General features: G+C 41.9%; 1 protein-coding gene across 1 annotated transcript; it reads right to left on the bottom strand.

Annotated features, from left to right (window-relative positions):
* Positions 1 to 2598: 2598 nt before the first annotated feature.
* Positions 2599 to 19706, bottom strand: LOC136694881 (H-2 class I histocompatibility antigen, alpha chain-like). Its single transcript, XM_066668708.1, has 8 exons — positions 19538 to 19706; positions 11381 to 11647; positions 7427 to 7714; positions 6851 to 7135; positions 6039 to 6146; positions 5858 to 5908; positions 5703 to 5750; positions 2599 to 4651 (listed from the first exon to the last, which is right to left on the bottom strand). Exons 1-8 carry the CDS (start codon positions 19587 to 19589, stop codon positions 4626 to 4628), a joined length of 1125 nt encoding a protein of 374 aa, XP_066524805.1. The 5' UTR covers positions 19590 to 19706; the 3' UTR covers positions 2599 to 4625.
* Positions 19707 to 20741: the final 1035 nt, after the last annotated feature.

The raw sequence follows: 20741 nt of genomic DNA, 5'->3' as shown, positions 1-20741 counted from the left end.
AGTGTGTGTCTGACTGGGTGAGTGTGTGAGTGACTGGGTGAGTGTGTGAAAGTGTCCACAGGGCGAGTGTGTGAGTGACTGGTATGAGTGTGTGTGATCGGATGAGTGTGGGAGTTTCTGGGAGAATGTTTGAGTGACTGGGTGAGTGTGTGAGTGACAAGGTAGGTGTGTGAGTGACTGAGTGAGTGTGAGTGTGTCCACAGGTTGAGTGTGTGACTGGGTGAGTGTGTGAAAGTGTCCACAGGGCGAGTGTGTGTGATCGGATGAGTGTGGGAGTTTCTGGGAGAATGTTTGAGTGACTGGGTGAGTGTGTGAGTGACAGGGTGGGTGTGTGATGTCCTGCCATACACTAGCGCCCCATTGAGGGTGTGATTGGGCCTCAACAAATAAATTAAATGAATGACCTAAACCTTGTGTTTACATTAGATTCAGAAACACAACGTTTCTACAAGATGGTGTTAGGTTTTATAAGAAATTAAATAAATAAATACTTTTGAAGTGATTATTCCCCACTTTATTGATTTAAAACACGCAGCCATGTGTACATCATGTCACTAAAACATTTACATATTTACATATACATATTTGACACCCTAAGGATGAAGCAAATTTAGGAACTAGATTAACGGGGTTTAAAATCCTGACCTGTGTTCTTTTCTTTAACCATTTCTCCAGTGAAAATAAAGGAAGGAGAAGAAGAATCTCGGAGTCATTACAGAACAGCCTTGAACACAAAACACCTACAAAATGGCGGTGAAAACAAAGTTCAGTTTATCTGTTCAAACTCGGCCACCGCTCGTTTAAACTGAACTGTGACTTCTGCCTAGAAACAGGTGACAGACAAAATAAAATCCTGATTTCCTATTGGACACTTCCTCAGGTCTCCGGAGACTTGATCCACTCAGGAGTGAACTTCCACTAAAGCTGTGGATAACGGTGACACGGTGACAGTGGGAGCTCGGTGATTTGGATCTTTTTGTCTGACTGTAGTTGTCAGTTCACCCGTTTTAAAAGGTAAGATTGTCTAGGAATGAAGTGAAGCCCTTGTCCATGAAGCAACAGTAAAATTCCACGTTTTAAACAGAATACATTTGTACAACTGTGTAGAACATACCATTAAGATGTTAATGTCCCCCTAAAACCCACTGAAAATAATGGTGCTCCCCCACAGAGGCCCTCGGTGGGATTTGTGTGGACACGGCCAAGTCCAGACCGCCCACATATAACGAGAAGTGGACATCCAGGGTATAAAGTGTTTCTGGCTGAAGCTGGGGTCACCCACAGTGGCCTGTTGGGGTCTGAGTGGCCCTGCCCCTGCCCACAGTGCCCACGGCTTGTCCACAAAGGGCCAGTGTGTGTGTGTGTGTGTGTGCTGGGCATGTGTTAAAGAATATTATCCAGCAGATGGACTTGTGGAGTTGGTGTAATGACACGTATTGTCCAGGAGATGGAGACCTAGATCTGGAGGAGTGTTTCCTAAAACAGGAATTCTTTATTTGGACAGATGTCTTAAACCCCAAACCCTTCTGCTGTAGCGATGGCCGAAGGGAACGGTGTAACAGTGTAATGGTGTTGTAGATAATGATGAATGTGTGATGACCTGCTCAGCAATGTCTCACACACCACACACTGCAGTGGGCTCCGCTGCTCTAGAGGATAATAAAGTTGGTGACTACACCACCCTGGGAATTTCACCCAAGGAATATCTGCTCCTGAATAGAGCAAGTTTAACTTTATGTTCCCCACACAAACCCCAGCAACTGAATGGAGGTACAGCAGACAGAGAGCTGTATCACTACCAAATAAACCCAGAAATCACTGTCTACACGGTCATTTCACTACAGCACACACACAGCTCTCCTCTCAGTCTGTTCATCTGAGCGACTCTACAGATAAATACTGTCCGTTTCTGTTTGGGAAGAATGACTTCAGCATTTAGGACTGTTTTAGTTTGTTTTTATGAACTCACTGTGGATGATGAATATCCATGTCTTACTGGCTGACCACACACACACACACATACACAGCTCTAGTGTGATGTCAGAAACTGGGAAATACCATTTTTTCCGACTTGTAAACAGTGGATGTTAGAGGAAATAATAAATTATAAAGTAAATGTGTAATGTGTGATGTCTGTTGCTTATTTAATAATGTTAACTGTTACTTTAATCGTACTTAATTATATTAATTGATGCAGGACATCACTCTGCTGAAGCAGTGAGCTGCGTGAGTGACGTAGAGGGTCACAGTTCAACAGTCTTTGACCGTGACTACACTGAACTAACACTGATCTCTTGTCTGTTCTGAAGGAACTATATATTCACGACTTTATATCTGTAATCTTAACATTTCTGGTTTAGTAAAGAGTCAACATTGTGAAAGAAGTCTCGCGTCATTTACTTAATGAACTGGTCACAAATCCAAACAGGAAATAAAGACCTGCACCTCCAGCGGACAGAGTCGTATTTCCCGCTGGTGAACTCTGGATTCTAGATGATACAGGAGCTTACGAGATGTGACGTAGGTTTACAATAAAGCAGATCCAAAAGCATTTTTTCTGTTCATTTTTATATTTATTTTTCTATTTAAACTACTGTTCACACTGAAACACTTGATCTCCACAGCTCCGACTGGACGAGGGAGCAGTTACTACAACATGGAAATGACTGGCTGATTAGATTCATGTAAATAATAAAACTACAAAGAAAAAATACAAAAAAGAAATTGTGTTTCTGCATTTAACACAGTAAACACACACACACACAAATAATGAGTCTTAAGCCCCTTTCACACATAAACTCCAGAGAATCTCTAGAGAAGCACTGGAGTATCAGGACAGATGTCCCCGAGTGGTCCTTTCACACATGTAGTGCACAGCGGGAGATTCTCTGTGTGAGAGGTCTTTTGTTCCGCATGCTTTAGGCATGGGCTTTATCTGGAGTGTCTACTAGGGAGTTCGAAGAAAGAAGTCCCGGTAATGTCAGGGATGAATATTGTGGGAGTTTGTGTTCACACACACACAGCTCCTCCAGGGAAACTCCGGGACATTCCTGGGTCACGGTGCATGAGTGAAAGGGGCTATAGTCAGTTCATTTACACAAACTCTGATTAAATACTTCACTTATGACTGAAATGTGCTATTACTGGTTACTGTAATGTGTCAACTAAAATGTCTCTTTCACGTTTAACCCATCTGTGGCAGTGAACACACACACTCTCTCTCTCACACACACACACACACACACACACACACACACACACAAACACACAAATGCATCACTGGCACCTGGGGAGCAGTTGGGAGTTGGGTGCCTTGCTGAAGGGCACCTCAGCTATGGTTTGAGGGAGGAGTCTCCCCCCACTTTTCCTACCAGTGTCTTCTTTCTGGTTACAAACCCTCTCCTCTAACCATTAGGCCACAGCTGTCCCTGTTGCACAGAGTTTTTTCAAATGTGCTGAAACCTTATAAAGAATTGTAAATTGATAACATTTTGGCATTGTTTCAGCAGCTTTTTTTTTCCAGAAATGTACCTACAGCATGTTCTCCTTGCACTGGATAAATTCATACATCAACAAACAAATAAACCTTTTTCATAAAAACACGGGTCAGAGGGTGGTAATTAACAATAAAACAGACAAAGAAACAAACAAACAGACATTTCATTTTTAACATGGCACTAGGTTCAAGATTAACATTGAGAAACCCTGGAGTAAAAAGTCAGGCTCTCTGAGGTAATTAGTAAAAATGTCATGAATTGGAGTGACCCAGACTTCCTGTAGGACCCAGTAGGACTTCCTGTAGGATTCTGTAGGACTTCCTGTAGGACCCTGTAGTACTTCCTGTAGGATTTCTTGTAGGACCCTGTAGGATCCTGTAGTACTTCCTGTAGGACCCTGTAGGACGTCTTGTAGGATCCTTTAGGACTTCCTGTAGAACTCTGTAGCATCCTGTAGTACTTCCATTAGGACTTCCTGTAGGATTCTGTAGGACTTCCTGTAGGACCTTGTAGGATCCTGTAGTACTTCCTGTATGACTATCTGTAGGACTTCCTGTAGGACCCTGTAGGATCCTGTAGGACTTCCTGTAGGACTCTGTAGGATCCTGTAGGACTTCCTGTAGAACTCTGTAGGATCCTGTAAGACTTCCTGTAGGATCCTTTAGGACTTCCTGTAGAACTCTGTAGGACCCTGTAGGATCCTGTAGGACTTCTTGTAGGATCCTTTAGGACTTCCTGTAGAACTCTGTAGAATCCTGTAGTACTCCCTGTAGGATCCAAACTCAGTGAAATCCCAGACACTCACTTGGCACCATATTATTTCAGAGAAGAATGTCCTGCTGTGTTCAATAATCAAGACCCTGAGAGGAATCTGAATTTATTTTTGGTAAACGCTAGACGAACTGAGGACAGGGATCAGGGTTTAATTTTAGACTGAGGATAAAAATACCCCTCCTGTGTTAAAGACTAAATCTGATTATTTCCTTCATTAGATCAACTCACTCCAACAACCGTCTGATTTCAGAACCAGCTTCACTGGGTCTCATTGGGTCGATTCATTGTCACAGGAGAGAATCTTTTCTTTTTGCAGCTGGTGATTTTAGTAACAGCATCCACTTCAGAACCAGTTTATACCGAGTTGTGTTCCTCTGATACTGCAAAGCACACACACACACACACACACACATATACACACACATACTTAGAAGGCTAAGTGTACTCATACTGCAGACTGTTCAACTAACTTCAGTTATTCCGACTTTCATACGAGAGATGTCTTTAATCATTAATTAATTACATGAGAGGATCTTGAGGGGTTTGTTGTGTATTAATGGTATGTCTGGCTCCACCCTCGCATTACTAATACCAATGAGTTGCGATCATTAATCACACGACTCACAAGGCAACACACACATTCACTCACACCTATGGACATTTTTGAGTGTCCAATCCACCTACCAACGCGTGTTTTTGAAGCGTGGGAGGAGCCGGAGCCGCCAGAGGAAGCCCAGGCAATCACAGGGAGAACACACCACACTCCTCACAGTCACTCAGAGGAAACCCACGCAGACACGGAGAACACACCACACTCCTCACAGACAGTCACCCGGAGGAAACCCACGCAGACACAGAGAGAACACACCACACTCCTCACAGACAGTCACCCGGAGGAAACCCATGCAGACACAGGGAGAACACACCACACTCCTCACAGACAGTCACCCGGAGGAAACCCACGCAGACACAGGGAGAACACACCACACTCCTCACAGACAGTCACCCGGAGCGGGGCTCGAATATCAAAGCATCGGAGCTCAAATATTAAAGTTACAGTGAATGTAAATGTGATCATTTCTGTTCAGTCCACCTTTCCTCCCCTTTCAGAAAGTACTTTACAGTGTAGTGTGTTTCTACTGTAGGTTTGTTTTCAACACTGGAACCTGAAACAAGACGAGACGACGGTAGTAAAAATATCTACAGGGCTAGAGTTATTAATAATCAGTGCTCTGTTCCAGAAACAATGTTGAACTGGGTTCAGTTTTATTTCATTTCACAGAGAACAGAGAAAAACAGCTTCACTAATAAACTGTTACGTTAACACTGTTGTATTACGCTCAAAAATGAAGCTGGAGCTGAAACAAGGACTTTACACTTTGTAGAGTTCACTCAGAGCTCAGAGGAGAAATAACCTATAACTCAACTCACTGTTTACTGCAGGCTTCAGAGGAACAGGACTCAGAGGAATCTTCACACCTGAAAGAGCAGGATTTAGAGAGAGATCACAAACAACATCTTGGAGAACTGGAGAAATCTCTGTGATCAGATGAGGATCAGGAGAATGAACAGACAGTGACACTCACCAATGACCTGAGGAGACGTGGGGGGAGTCCTTCTTCTTCTTCCACCAATTACTGTTTAAAAAGGAACTTTGTTACATTTTATATAACAATGAATAGAAACATACTGTAGATTTAAAATATTAATATATTATTCAAATTATGAATGATTTATGAAGTATATTAGGAATATCGTCATACTCACTATTCTCCCTCTGTTTATAGACAATGAACACACACACTACAGCCACCACCACCACCACTGCTCCAACCACTGCTCCAATGATCACACCTTTATCACTGGGTTTCCTTTCTGTAAACAGAAAAGTGTTTGTTTTAAAATAAACCCCTGTAAGAACTGTAACTACTGTAAGAACAGTGGGATATTCTGAGTCTAATGGAGGACTCTCTCTACTCTTCAGTGTTTCTGGATTAAAATAAACCCCTGTAAGAACTGTAACTACTGTAAGAACAGTGGGATATTCTGAGTCTAATGGAGGACTCTCTACTCTTCAGTGTTTCTGGATTAAAATAAACCCCTGTAAGAACTGTAACTACTGTAAGAACAGTGGGATATTCTGAGTCTAATGGAGGACTCTACTCTTCAGTGTTTCTGGATTAAAATAAACCCCTGTAAGAACTGTAACTACTGTAAGAACACTGGGATATTCTGAGTCTAATGGAGGACTCTCTACTCTTCAGTGTTTCTGGATTAAAATAAACCCCTGTAAGAACTGTAACTACTGTAAGAACAGTGGGATATTCTGAGTCTAATGGAGGACTCTCTCTACTCTTCAGTGTTTCTGGATTAAAATAAACCCCTGTAAGAACTGTAACTACTGTAAGAACAGTGGGATATTCTGAGTCTAATGGAGGACTCTACTCTTCAGTGTTTGTGGATTAAAATAAACCCCTGTAAGAACTGTAACTACTGTAAGAACAGTGAGATATCCTGAGTCTAATGGAGGACTCTCTACTCTTCAGTGTTAGTGGATAATCAAACACAGATAAATTTACCCCAGGGTTTAATCATTGATCCATTGAAGGAGCTGTGTTCCACATAACAGTCGTATCCTGCTCTATCTTCCTCCTGGACGTCCACACTCTTCCTCAGCTGGTAGGTTCCATCACCATTGGGTCTGACTCCTGAGGATGTTAGTAGATGATCAGGGAGTGAAGTGGTGAATCTCCTCAGTCTCATCTTCAGGTCTTTGGGGTAGAAGCCCGTGGCCAGGCAGGTCAGGGTCAGTCTGCTGGACTCAGTCTGAGATTTATTCACAAACACATACACATCTGGAACAGCTGCAGAGATCAACAGTGTAAACACACAATGTGTTTCAGTCAGAATTCAGATCTATAAAAACAGACCACAAACTACATAAATAATCATTATAAAATGGTAATAAACACTAACCCTGTTTCTAAAACTGTGAGGTCTTGTAAACTGCAGTAAAAACAGAAGTCCTACTGCTAGCACAGTTTCTGAACTATTTAAGGTGGAACATAGCCGCAACTCAATAGGCATCAATTCTAAATTTGCTTAGTGTGTCTCTCTCTCTCTCACACACACACACACATTATCCAAATACTCACTTGGTTTGGTTACAGTAGTATTATAGTGCAAATAGATCTTCAACCACTTCAGACATTCTCCATATTTTTGACTGAGAGCACTGTGTAAATATCCATTTTCATTTTTCCACCTCTTCTCCAGGTCACTGCTCTGAGAGGCTGAGACTCTCCAGTTCCTTAGGGTCCAGTTATAAGAGATTAAATCTTCTCCATCGTAGGCGATTTCATTAAAGCCATTTAAAGGTGAAACTGATCCGTCAGGAAGTGTTTCCCCCTCACAGCCGAGTCTCCACTGAAGAACATGACGCTCTGAAACAGAGGAGAACACAGTTCACCAGGAATCACCATCAGAATCAACACTGTACACACACCTGAATACACACGCACACAAGCGAGGGCGCCACCATAGTTTCTCTCCCCTCACTTATACACCCTTAATATTAAAATGTAAATATACTGATGATTGCTGTGGCTTAGGGCTGCCCGAATAATCATGTTTTATCGTTATCATGATATGAGTTTTTGCGATAAACTCATCGGAAAATGCCTCGATAACAGTTTGAATAACAGCAGACCCAAACGGCATTAATCACTTGATATAACTGAGGCAAAGCTGGGGGGAGGGCTACAGTGAATGTACACACTAAACACACAGGCTCTGAAAATGAGTGTAGCCCCATGGGCCAAGTGCTGAAAAACCTTTTGAAGAGCGAAAACATAAAGGAGGAATATTTTGTACCAAAAAGGGAGACCCAGGGTCTGGGAATACATTAGTTTTAAACGAGATTGCCATGCTCAGTCGTTGTAGATAAGTTCACAGGGAACACTACGAACTTTACAGTCATTTAAGACCGTGGTTGCCAAAGGTGGGGGCGAAGCAAGGGGATGAGGCTGGTCAGTCATAGCGAAATCCCTGCATGCAAGTTCATGCGTGCAGACAGACTCCTCCATGGCGGTTCTGGGCATGTTCCTGATACAGAGAAGCACACAAGATGCTACTGCCACTTTATTGTGATCTGTGTAATGTGTGAAAGTTTGGGAACTGCTGACTTAAAGTTCAACCACAAACAAAGGGATGAGAAGAGATTTCCAAATTTAAAACCATTGCTCAAAACAAAGCAAATATGCTGCTTTTCTTAGCCATAAATATATAATTTTACTCATTAAGTTGATAGTTTGTCACTCTGTGTAACCAAATGATTAAAATCAGGAGAACTAACGTAAAAAAAAAAGAAGAGCTGATTCTCTGTTTATCTGGAGCTGTTAACGTGTTTAGGAGGATTTAAAAAACATTTTGGTCCATTCAAAAGTAATTATTTCATGTGGTAACAAACTATTCAGCTGGGTTTATCATACTTTGGATCAAATATTTGTTCACTCAGAGTATTTATTTGAGCTGAACATTTATTTGAACTCACTAATCACATGGCTCTTGTTGTTATTGTTCATGTCTCCCCCCTTGTCCCGCCTTTGTTCCTCCTCCTCGTCAGTGTTATTTGTAATCCTGCCCCTTCGTTATCTGTTCCAGGTGTCCTGTGTCGGTGTTATGTATTTAAGTTCCCATATGTCACTTCCTGGTTGTTGGTCATTCATTTCCTATGTCCTGTTGTTATCATGTCTGTCTGTCTCCGCTGTTTCTCCATCGTTTCCTTTGTCATCGTTTTCTTTGTCATCATTTAATGTTATGTTAAAGTTAATTAAAATTGTATGTTTGAAAACGATATTTGCAAATTCTCAAAATTTGCAAAATAAATCAAATGTACTACGGCTTAAACATCTGTTGTTTACTGGCTTGCCATATTCTGGGCAAGGAATACTAAGGCTACGTTCACACAGAAGGTAAAGAGGCCCAGTCATACGGGACACGGGTGTGTTTTACATGTGGCTGTGTGAACAGAACAAATCGCATTCAATCTTACTTTTTCACATCAGATTTGGGACACTTTCATATGATCCATGTCCAAACGTAGAAATTTGACTCTGTCTGAAAAACCAGGTCAGAATTCATGTGACTTTTACATCACTCCAGCTGCTGAGAATAATCTCCGGACTATGGTCCAAAGCATTTATTTCATTTTAATTTGAGGTGTTTAGGAAGTGGAAATGACCAAGTCTGGGAAACGAAAAACCTGTGAGACTTCTAAAACCAGGTTCCTATCTCTCATTTATGAGAAAAAAAAAACATGCAGAAATTTGTATAAAGGAGGATTTTTTCAAATAAAACAAACAAGAGAAGACTTATAGTAGGTGCCGGGTGGGTGTTTGTCCCAGTAAATGAGGGGGTCACCTCAATGCGGCTCTGGCTTGCAGGGAGGAAAAGTTTGACTGTTGTGTCTGAGATTGCACTGAACAGCAGTTCTGCCTTCTTGGAGATAGTGAGTGGAGGTCTAGAGAGGATTCCATCAATGACTCAATTGTTTTGCTTGGGGACTTCAATGCTTACATTGGCAATGACTGGGAAACCTGATCTGAATCCGAGTGGTGTGATGTTATTGAACAGTGCTAGTCATGGTTTATCCATAACGAAAACCATGTTCGAACATAAGGCTGCTCATAAGTGTACTTGGTACCAGAGCACTCTGGGCCAAAGGTCAATGATCAGCTTTGTGGTCATGTCTTCTGACTTGAAGCCATATGTTTTGGACACTCAGATAAAGAGAGGGGTGAGTGAGTTGGCTCATATGTTGGGGAGTGCCTTGGATAATGGCCTCAGAGGTTCTGGAAAATACTCCGACAGCTCAGGAGGGGGAGGGGGGACACTGTCAAAGCTGTGCTCAGCAAGGATGGTGAGACTCTGAACTCGACTGAGCATATTGTTGGGCGTTGGAAGGAGCACTTTGAGGAACTCCTTAACCTGAGAGACATGTGTGCAGGAGGTAGGGCCAGAAGTGTCTGGGGGTCGGATTCCATTTCCTTGGCTGAAGTCACTGAGGTGGTGAAAAAGCTTTGCAGTGGCAAAGCTCCAGGAGTTGATGAGATTCACCCAGAGTTACTGAAGGCCCTCGATACTGTGGGGATGTCTTGGGAACGGTGCCCTTGGATTGGCAAACAGGGGTTGTGGTTCCTATTTTTATAAAAGAGGACCAGAGGAAGTGTGCCAATTATTGTGGCATCACACTCTCAGCCTCCTGGGAAAGTCTATGCCAAGGTGCTGGAAAGGAGAACCTGTCTGACAGTCGAACCTAGGATTTTGACCTCCAAGTCTGAGGCCATGGTTATTTCCCGGAAACAGATGGCATGCTCCTTTCAGGTAGAGGGTGAGAACCTACCCCAAGTGAAGGAGTTCAAGAATCTTGGGTTCTTGTTCATGAGTCATGGGAGATTGACCGTAGGTTAGGTGCAGTGTCTGCAGTAATGCGGAGAGTACGTGGTGAAGTGAGAGCTGAGCCATGAAGCAAAGCTGTCAATTTACCAATCAGACCAATCAGTCTACGTCACCTATGGTCATGAGCTCTGGGTAATGACCAAAAGGACAAGATCGCAGATACAAACGGCTGAAATGAGCTTTCTCAGACGGGTTGCTGGGTGTACTCTCAGCAATGATTTGACTTAATTCTTGCTAGAAGTGCAAAAGTTTTATTTACTTTTTCTTCCTGCTTTTCAAAGCTGTGATTCTCCTTTCTGTCAGTGGGTGTAGCAGATGTTCACTCTTTTTAATCCTTTGTTATTCTGACACAACAGCATGATGCATGTAACAGCTGTGATTGAAATATATTGTAGTGACAGAGAACTGTAACCTCTGAGTAAATCTCCAGTGAAGATGAAGACTCTCCAGGAAGTCTCCATTCTCCAGGAGGAGAGACCACTGTTAGTCGACTGTGGGCTGATGGAGTGTGTTGTGTTTATTCTGTGACTGAGATGAAGGTGAAGAAATGAAGAGCTCTAATCAGAGCAGTGTGTGTAAATCTACAGACTCTTCTTCCTCTGAGAGGAGGACATACATCTTTAAAAAGGAGAACAGCAGCAGTTTCTCACCTGACCGTTTATGTCCAGAGAACTCCATCTGAGTGACAAGGAACTCGTGTAAAAGATACCCATCGTTCTTCAGGTTCTCAGTTCCTGATCTCAATTCACTCTCCTCTATCTCCTTCACCCAGCTCTGTTTAGGAGTCCTGATACCGTCCCGACTGCTGTAGGAGTCCAACTGTGTGTCGTCCAGCAGAGTCTCTACACTGAACTGGTAGATGTTATTCACAGAGGGGTCTGACTGGACGGTGAAGAGGTAAAACAGAGAGTGTTTATCTGGGGGAAACACAAGAAGCAAAATAAAAACAATATGAAACATCTGCTTTTAGTAAAACGGAAATATTTTCCTTTAAATTACTGTGACTTAATGAGCTGTTTCCTTCTGTATGATGTAATACAATGCTCCAAAGAAAATAACCAATGACATAATCAAAAATGATCAGGGGATCGGCCAAAGGCAACAGGAGCTAGAAAAACACCCTCAAAGCTTGAGGAATGAACACTGGGAGGAACCAAGACCCACAGCCTCTGTGTTCTCAAGCCTCACCACCAAGAGCAGTAAGGATCTTGAATTTAACTTCAATCACAGATTCACATGTTGATGAACTGGGAGAACAGAGAACGCAGATCTGAAACTGCAGGAGTGGAGTGATAAGAGCTCAGAAACAAAGACCGCTGAGATACCAGGACCAGAAAAATGTGGGCTCTGAATCCACCCACCAGAAACAGAAATAAATGGTTATTAAATGTAAGTGATTAATACAGTTATCCATTTGCTGACACCTTTGTAATTAGAGAATTCAGCAAATTTAAACTGTTTACATTTAGAAATGAAATATTCTAAATGAAAGGAGCTGCTCTAGATCCCCAATTCAAACTGTGGACTAGAGGGGTACGAAGCCTCATCACTTACTTGACCTTGGGCTGCGGAGCACATAACATCCATTATATCATCGCTCTCCGATTAAAAACACATATTTCCAGTTTTTGTAGTTTTCACATTTTGACACGTGTTGAATGTGGATATTACTCTCTATCTGTTCATAAGCAGCTAATATAAAAATGATCAGTCAAAAGCTACTAGACCTGTCCATCAAAACCCCGCAATCACCCGCCTGTTGCAGAACTGGACTCCTCTGAATTCTTATTTTGTCAGCATTGGTGATGACTGTCCAAGGAACTTGCAAGCATTGAGGTTGAAAGGGGAGGCTGCTGAAGTCAAGAAGAGGCTGATCTTGTGGAGGTGTACCTCCTCTTCTGTAATAATCTTCTGTCCCTCTTTGAAGAGGTTGTCAAGAAGCTGGAGAGGGATAAAACCGCATCAGCTGACCTCTGCTCCATTATGCACTTTTTCTGAGAAGATTAACTCAGAAAGTGATGATGGGTGTCATGGCTTCCTGACAAAACGCTGGTGTTGCCAGATTTTAGAGCCTTCTTAAACGCTGCCATCAGTGATGTCCAGATACGGTTCAACTTTTCAGAGGACCAGCTAAGAAGTGGATGGCAATTCTCCAGGCAGCTGACCTTCCAAACATCCTGGCTGTGGTGTCCTTTGTCTTCAGCATTCTTTCCTCTTCTAGGTATCTGATCGTTACCCTGAATTCTGAAAAGTTTTGCAGTGCTCTTTAAGGTGCAGCTCTGGAGGATGAATGAGTTTTTATTTCTCCTAGTTCCCACAATGCCTGCCCCACCCTAAATAAACATTACACACACTTTCCTATTACACACACTGAGAGACGGCTCAGCTCCTCAAAACCTCACGGGAATTTCTCCTGAAATGCTGCATCCTGAGAGCAGGCAGACACTCTGGCTTTGTTAGAAACAGAAAGTAGTTTTCACCCTGTGCTTTCATTGCTTCACAGCGCAGCATTTTTAAAATGAAGGTGTTTGTCACAGAGTATTCAGTATTTCAGCACATTGCCCAGGCACCTGTTCACTAGCGCCCCCTCGCCACAATAATTACAACTTCAGAGCAAAAACAAGCTTTAATTAAATACAGACACGATCCTACACCTTCCTCCCTCAGAACACTGTTTCAGTCACAGCACTCCTCTCGGTTCAGACACAGTCTGGATGTAAACAAACACAGAGGTGGTGGTGAAATAAACCCAGCTCAACACTCATTGGTTTATTATCTTTCAGGCCTGATTCACCCTCGAAAGTGAGCGTCCACATGTTTTCTATTTACGATTCACAATCAGGACAGCCCCGACTGCTCTGGGAGTACAGGGGTGGAGTAAAGACTGCTGCAAGAGTTCAAATACAAGTGGAAAAAATAGGCTTTCAGATCTGCTTATGCTTATTCTGAGGCTAGAGCTTCCACTAGTTCAGTTTTTTTAGGAGGTCTTCCAATGTTCAGTGGGAGTAAAAGATATTTCAGTAATTAAATTGTTTTTATGTTTAGAAAATGAGTTACAACAAAAATGTTGTTTTCATATTAAAACGTTGTTTTTACTTATGAAGTATATATCTGTTTAATTATATATGTCCAACCAAATGTTTTATGTTGGCCAAATAAAATGTGAAAAATAACTTAACACTTGTATTTCTTTCACTCGAAAACAGTGGTGGACAGTGACGAAGTAAATGTAACTTGTCAGGACCGGGCAGACACTAATGCAAATAACACAATCTTTATTGATACAAAAAAAGACCTAGACAAAGACTTTAAAGGGAGAGCTACACAGAGACAGATACAGACAGACCAGGATAGGGAATTACTTACTGACTAGAGACAAAGGGAAATACTGACAGACCAGAGACAGGGAAATGCTAACAGACTAGAGACAGACTGACCAAACAAGCACACGAAGCACAAGGAAGGAATCATAAGAAGAAACAGACGGACCAAACAAGCATACGAAGGGAAACAGACGGTATAGAAGATTAAGTGAGGGAATGGGAAAGAGGAATGTCCAACAAAGAAAGCCCAACACAAAGGAACTTAAATACACACAAGGACACCTGAGACAGATAACGAGGGGGCAGGATTACAAAGGGGACACAGATGGAGACACTGACGAGGGGGTGGAGTGAAGGCAGGACTAAGGAGGAGAAAACAACACCAACAATAACAGAGACATGTGCTAAGTAAGCACATGTCGGGAAAAACAGACAGGACTTCAGTACTTTTTTTGTGTGTGTGTCTGTACTTTACTGAAGTATCTCCATTTTGGGTGACTTTTCACTTTAACTCCACTACATTCCAAAGTCAAATATCTTAATTTTTTACTCCACTACATTATAAAAATCTGTTGTTCTATTTGGTTTATGTGTGGGTAGTAAGTTCTCTGAACAAATCTCCCTGCTCCACACTCCAGCTCTCCATATGGCACCATTGCCAGGAGATGGACGGATATAGGGGGAGCGCTAAAACAAGCAGACCTCAATCACTTGTTTCAGTTCTTAGAACCGTTATGAATTAACAAAATTATTTGTACGGTTTTTTGTTTTTTTTTAGAGTCAGCAGTGACTACTGTTCATTCATATATTACGGTTTACAGATCTGTAGATGTCGTTAATCACCCCAAACCGAGGATGAGAATCAGTTTGTTGAAAAGTGTTTAACAATTCACACTGAAAATTGACACAGTACTTGAAGTGATGTCAAAATCAGAAATACTCCAAAACCTGAAAGTCGGTTCAGCATCAGTACAGCAAAATAGAGAGGTCCAACAAGCAAATAAAAAAAAACAAAAACAAACAAAAAAAATAAATAAATAAAGAGTTTCACGCAAACATTCAGAAAAACTAAAAATGTGTTTAAGGAACAAAGGAAATAGCTCCAACAACTGGCCTACTTTGCAACTATTAAGACAGAACCGAGAGCTTAAAGGAACTCTATGTAATAGTTTTTACCTTAACATTACAACTTAAAAATTATTCTGATGCTTCACTGAGCTGTAATAGGGAGAATAGAGCCTCTTTCAATGTTAATCTTGGCTCAGCACTGAAACTGCTCTTTTGAAGGAGGGTAGGCACATTTTTCCTGTGTGTTCCCACTCCTCGTTACAAGTTTTTTTTTTCAGAGACGTATGTATTCTTCCTTTGTTTTACCTTTTTATTAATTCTGTGATATCCAAACCAACGTCTGGGGAAATCACTGGTGGTGAATTTGCTGCTGTTAAAAGACCACGGAAACAAGAGGGATACTAGTGTCTTTGCACCTACCACAGTGGTCACTAACCTTTTTACGTACAAGATCACCTTTTGAAATCTGGCTACTTACAAAAAACAAAGCTGTGTACATCCCCCAATAACATAACATTAAACTGTTTACTTTATTACTGTACAGCTGAGTGTCGGCTGCGGTGGTACTTAGTGCCTGAGGCTGTCTGTAAAAGAGCTAAACAGGTGTTCTGACAAGTTGTGCTACTGATAACTATCCTACAGCGGCTCTGCCCAGGCTCAGACCCACAATTTTTAATGTTTTCATAAGAAATCTCCCATTTTTTTCTCCGGTGCATTACACAGTCTTAGCTCACCGTTAGCTACTTCAGCGTTCCACAACCGTACATGAATCACATGTTCAAAGATCATACATTTATAACCAATTACCACTGAAATTACCTTTAAGTACATTATCTTTGTCATCATAAGGGGATTTAGTGTGTGCATATCTCATTCTTCTGTTGGGCGCATTTTCTGATATACTTCTTTTAACCTTTCCAAATATCCTACCATTGCACAGCTGTACAAAGTACACACATTTCCACAGGGCAGCACAACTCGAAAGAACACCGGAGTGTAGTGTGAGACTGTGTTGTGATTTGTGATCCACATGAAATATCTCCCGTTTTGAAACCATCAGAGCCGCCATTTCTGTTCAGAGAGGTCAGAGACAGAGCAGCAGCACTATCGGTCAGGGACGCGATTTCACGTGTCAGTATTGGCCATGGCTTTATTTCTTACTTATGTTGCTTGTGAACCACTGCGGATAGAGATTGATGCAGCTATAGTAACTTAAACGCAATAACTGAAACAGTCGTGATTTATCGCGACCGACTTGCATGGTCTTGGAGATGGACCCGTCGATAACGATCCACTGGTCGGAGACCACTGACCTACAACGTGCTAAACCCGAGCAGGGCCGTAACTAGAATTAAACTTTTAGTGAGGTCCACACTGCGGGAACGTAAACCCACTTCACTTCACAATGCCAAATGTTTACAACTTCAAATGCTGACTTTATTTGTTACCCATCCATTCTCCCCTTGAACTGCTCTGACTCCACTTAGATTATGTCATTTGATTTACGTTTACCTTTCTCTCTCTCTTTCACTTTTGGCTCATCCTCCACTCTCACGTCTCCTTACTGATTACTACTGATTATGTGAGGAAGGTTTTATTGTCTCTATCTCACTCCCAATCCAAGGACCGTTTCCACTCAATCATAGATAGACATCAGACTGGGAAGGTCTAATAGAGCCCAGGAAGACACCAGAGTGAAGCTGTTTACACACCAAACAGCAGCAGCTCATCCAGACAATTGTTATTGTTCCTTTGATACAGTGTCACGCCCTTTTAGACTGACTTAGAATGCTTACAGGAGAGTATATGTCAACGTGTGACTTAATACGAACAGACTTATTGTTATGGCAGATGGGATAGGGAAGGTAGATATTAGGGTGATATGTAGCTGATTAGCAGATATGCAGATATGCATAAGAGGATAGAGAGAGAGTATTCATAAACTACTGCATTAAGTACATACAATTAAGTAACTGAGCCTCATGCTAACACTTCACTTCACTTCCATGAACACCGGCACGTCTAACATGAAATTATTATAGCTGCAAGCTAAGCATATTACTGGTTCCTAATAAACCTTAAACTCAGCTTAACAAATGTATTATTCTTTACATAAGATAACATTTAGTACCTAACAAACAAAGACTAACTCGCATCATGTCATTCAAACATATCAGCAAAAATAATGAGGTTCATTCAGCTGCCCACACTGCTGTTCTCTCTCTCTCTCTCTCTCTCTCTCTCTGCAACTAATTCGGCCTGGGTGGAAACTCGCCTTCATAACAGTTTACTTCCAAAAACGCATACATAAAATACTATTGATAATCACAAAAATACAATTTGGCAAAATGCATAGGTCTTTAGTCCCTCATTAAAATAAACATACAGTAGAATTAGGACATAAGAACATTATCAGTTTTCCTCCTATTTCCGATCATCCCCTAATTCCGGCCACTGCCGTATATCGTGCAATTCCGCCTCTCTCTTCGCCAATCGCATCTGGTAAAACAATAAAGCATACGATCAAGCCTTAGTATGGCATTTAAACATCAGTCTTGCAAGAAATCACACATCTAAACAATATTTAAGTGTCTCTAACAGTGTTGTCCTGACATGAAGAGTACGGATACTAACACAGGACAAACGTAATCTCATTGTGAACCTCTCAAAACCACTGAATGTTGTAGCAGTCTTGCTTGACTGTCACAAGCAGGGGAGGTGGCCGAAGTTATACTTTGAATACTAATTGTTTAACGCGGGAAGCAGAAATGTGCACCTAATATAAATAACTGATGATGTAATCATATTTAGATTACAATTAATTTCCAAAATACACTACCAAAGGGTGTGCGTGATTAGTGTGATTAATGTCTACAAAGCACATTCATTCATTATCTGTAACCCTTATCCAATTCAGGGTCGCGTTGGGTCCAGAACCTACCTGGAATCATTGGGCGCAAGGCGGGAATACACCCTGGAGGGGGCGCCAGTCCTTCACAGGGCAACACAGACACACACACACACACACACACATACAGTTTTCGAGTCGCCAGTCCACCTGCAACGTGTGTTTTTGGACTGTGGGAGGAAACCGGAGCACCCGGAGGAAACCCACGCGGACACAGGGAGAACACACCACACTCCTCACAGACAGTCACCCAGAGGAAACCCACGCTGACACAGAGAGAACACACCACACTCCTCACAGACAGTCACCCGGAGGAAACCCACGCAGACACAGGGAGAACACACCACACTCCTCACAGACAGTCACCCAGAGGAAACCCACGCAGACACAGAGAGAACACACCACACTCCTCACAGACAGTCACCCGGAGGAAACCCACGCAGACACAGAGAGAACACACCAACTCCTCACAGACACTCACCCGGAGCGGGAATTGAACCCGCAACCTCCAGGTCCCTGGAGCTGTGTGACTGCGACACTAACCTGCTGCACCACCGTGCCGCCCTCTACACTGCACAGCTGTATATAAAGTCTTATGTAACTTGGTTGAAAAATTATTAAAAAATAAATTTAAAAATTAATTAAAAAAGATTTTTCATCCATCAATCATTTTACTGATAAAATAAATCATGTGTATGATTTCAAACACAATGTACACTTTATATTAAAAAATAAAGGCTTAACATTTAAAAGAACAGATTCCTCAAACAGAATTACAGTTAGAACTTTAACATTCTCTTTAAATAAAGCTTTCTGCTTCACTACTTCTCACAGTCTCTGATTTTCTTCACTGTGTCCACAGTCCTCACCACCTGACCCCTCCTGGGGGAATCAGATCAGACAGACAAACAGAGTGAGAGACAGACTGAGAGTGAGACAGACTGAGTGAGTGAGTGAGTGAGAGACAGAGACAGACAGAGAGACAGAGAGAGAGAGAGAGACAGAGAGAGAGAGAGACAGACAGAGTCCTAAACTCTGAATGTAACTGTTAATGAGAGGTCAGGATGAAAACACATTGCTGTACATTCTTCCCCATCACTCCTAGTGTCTAACGCGGCCAATCTGATGTTTATAAACACAGTGAGAACGAAGCTATTGTCTTCTGTTGTTAGCGGCGACAGGAAAGTACGTGTTTAATCGTATCTGAACAAACTGAAAAGCTGAAAGACGATGGTGTGCAGTGTTGTAGACAGAGTCTAGAAACGAATGCACTTTGCTGCGATGTCAAAAACGGTCTGTTTTTTCAGCTGTTGAAAGGAAAAGGAGCATTTATCAAATGTACCGGAGCGTCCATAAAAACAGTGTGCGTTGTTCTCTGTGTCTGTACCGTTCAGAATCTGTGACACTGTGGCAGATATGACCTTATTTTGAAAAGGTGTTGACGCCGGAAAACCGAACATCGAACAGAAAACTAACTTTACCGTGGTCGGCCCCGTCCGGACACTCACCTCCGAGAACTAAGAAAACCCAAAACAGAAGGAACACCCCGACAACGGTCATCGTCCCTCGGTCATTTATCCCAGGGTTGATCCCGAGTTATTTTGAAGTTCTATGACAGGGGCCCGCAGTGAGGCACGGTGCTGGATCGGTTCCAAAAATCTTCCAACGAGGCTCCAGAGATACGCTGAGGTAAAAGACTCCAACCGCAGAGTTCAGCTGAGGTAAAAGACTACAACTGGACTTCCAACCCCGCCCCCTCCGCCCGGGTTCAGTCCTGTTCCTGTGTCCGAAACTGTGCCCTATCCACTACATAGTGCACTATTTTATGGTAGTATCCCAAAATCGTTCACTACACTCCTAAACACCCCGTGAGACGAACATTTCAAAGATGAAACAGACGTTAACTGAAGAAGTACACCGCCCTGATGTGGTGTAAATAAAAATAATTAGTTTGAAAGTCAGTTATTAAACTCTTTGTTATATTGTTGTCTGTGTTTTGCTCGGTACACGAGTGTCATATAATATGTAAATATAAACGAGTAGAATCGTAGATAAATATCGTTACAGTGTGTAGTGGGGCACATATTGTATGTGATGTCAGGTGCTGTTCTGTTGACCTGGTTGTACGTCCAGTTCTGTTTATCTTTCCATTCGTGAATGGTTTCATGTGAATGTTTGTGTGTTTTTTCTTGGTGCAGAGTCAGTTCTTTTTTCTTATTGAAACGTATTACATTTTAAATGATATTTTTCATCTTGCGGGTGGGATTCTTTAAAAGTAACAACTGTACTGTAAGCAGAAGAATTCAAGTTTCTGTGAACACTAACTTTAAATCATGCTTTTTTAGCTGCTAGAGATACATTGACATACATTTCCATCACAAATTGCGTACTTCACAGATCCTGATTTATCAGCTGGACACAGGAGATGAGCTGAGTGAGTGAGCTGAACCCCAGTTGTGGTGGAGAAAATAAATACAAGTGTTAAGAATTGAAATGTAACAGAGCATTTGCAATCAGAAAGTAGTTTATTAACCTTAAGGTGGTCAACTCACAATAGCACAGAGTACTAAGGGAATGTAATAATATAATAATAATAATAATAATAAGGGAATGTGGACAAAGATGATGTTTTCACAGAGAGTTTATAAAGGTAGTTTATACATCAAAAGCATAAGATAATCACTCAATGTTTCTGCCAAATTAGTTACTTTA

This window comes from Hoplias malabaricus, chromosome 4, assembly GCF_029633855.1.
Source record: "Hoplias malabaricus isolate fHopMal1 chromosome 4, fHopMal1.hap1, whole genome shotgun sequence".
Lineage (NCBI taxonomy): Eukaryota > Metazoa > Chordata > Actinopteri > Characiformes > Erythrinidae > Hoplias > Hoplias malabaricus.
This window is presented reverse-complemented; position numbering and strand designations above follow the sequence as displayed.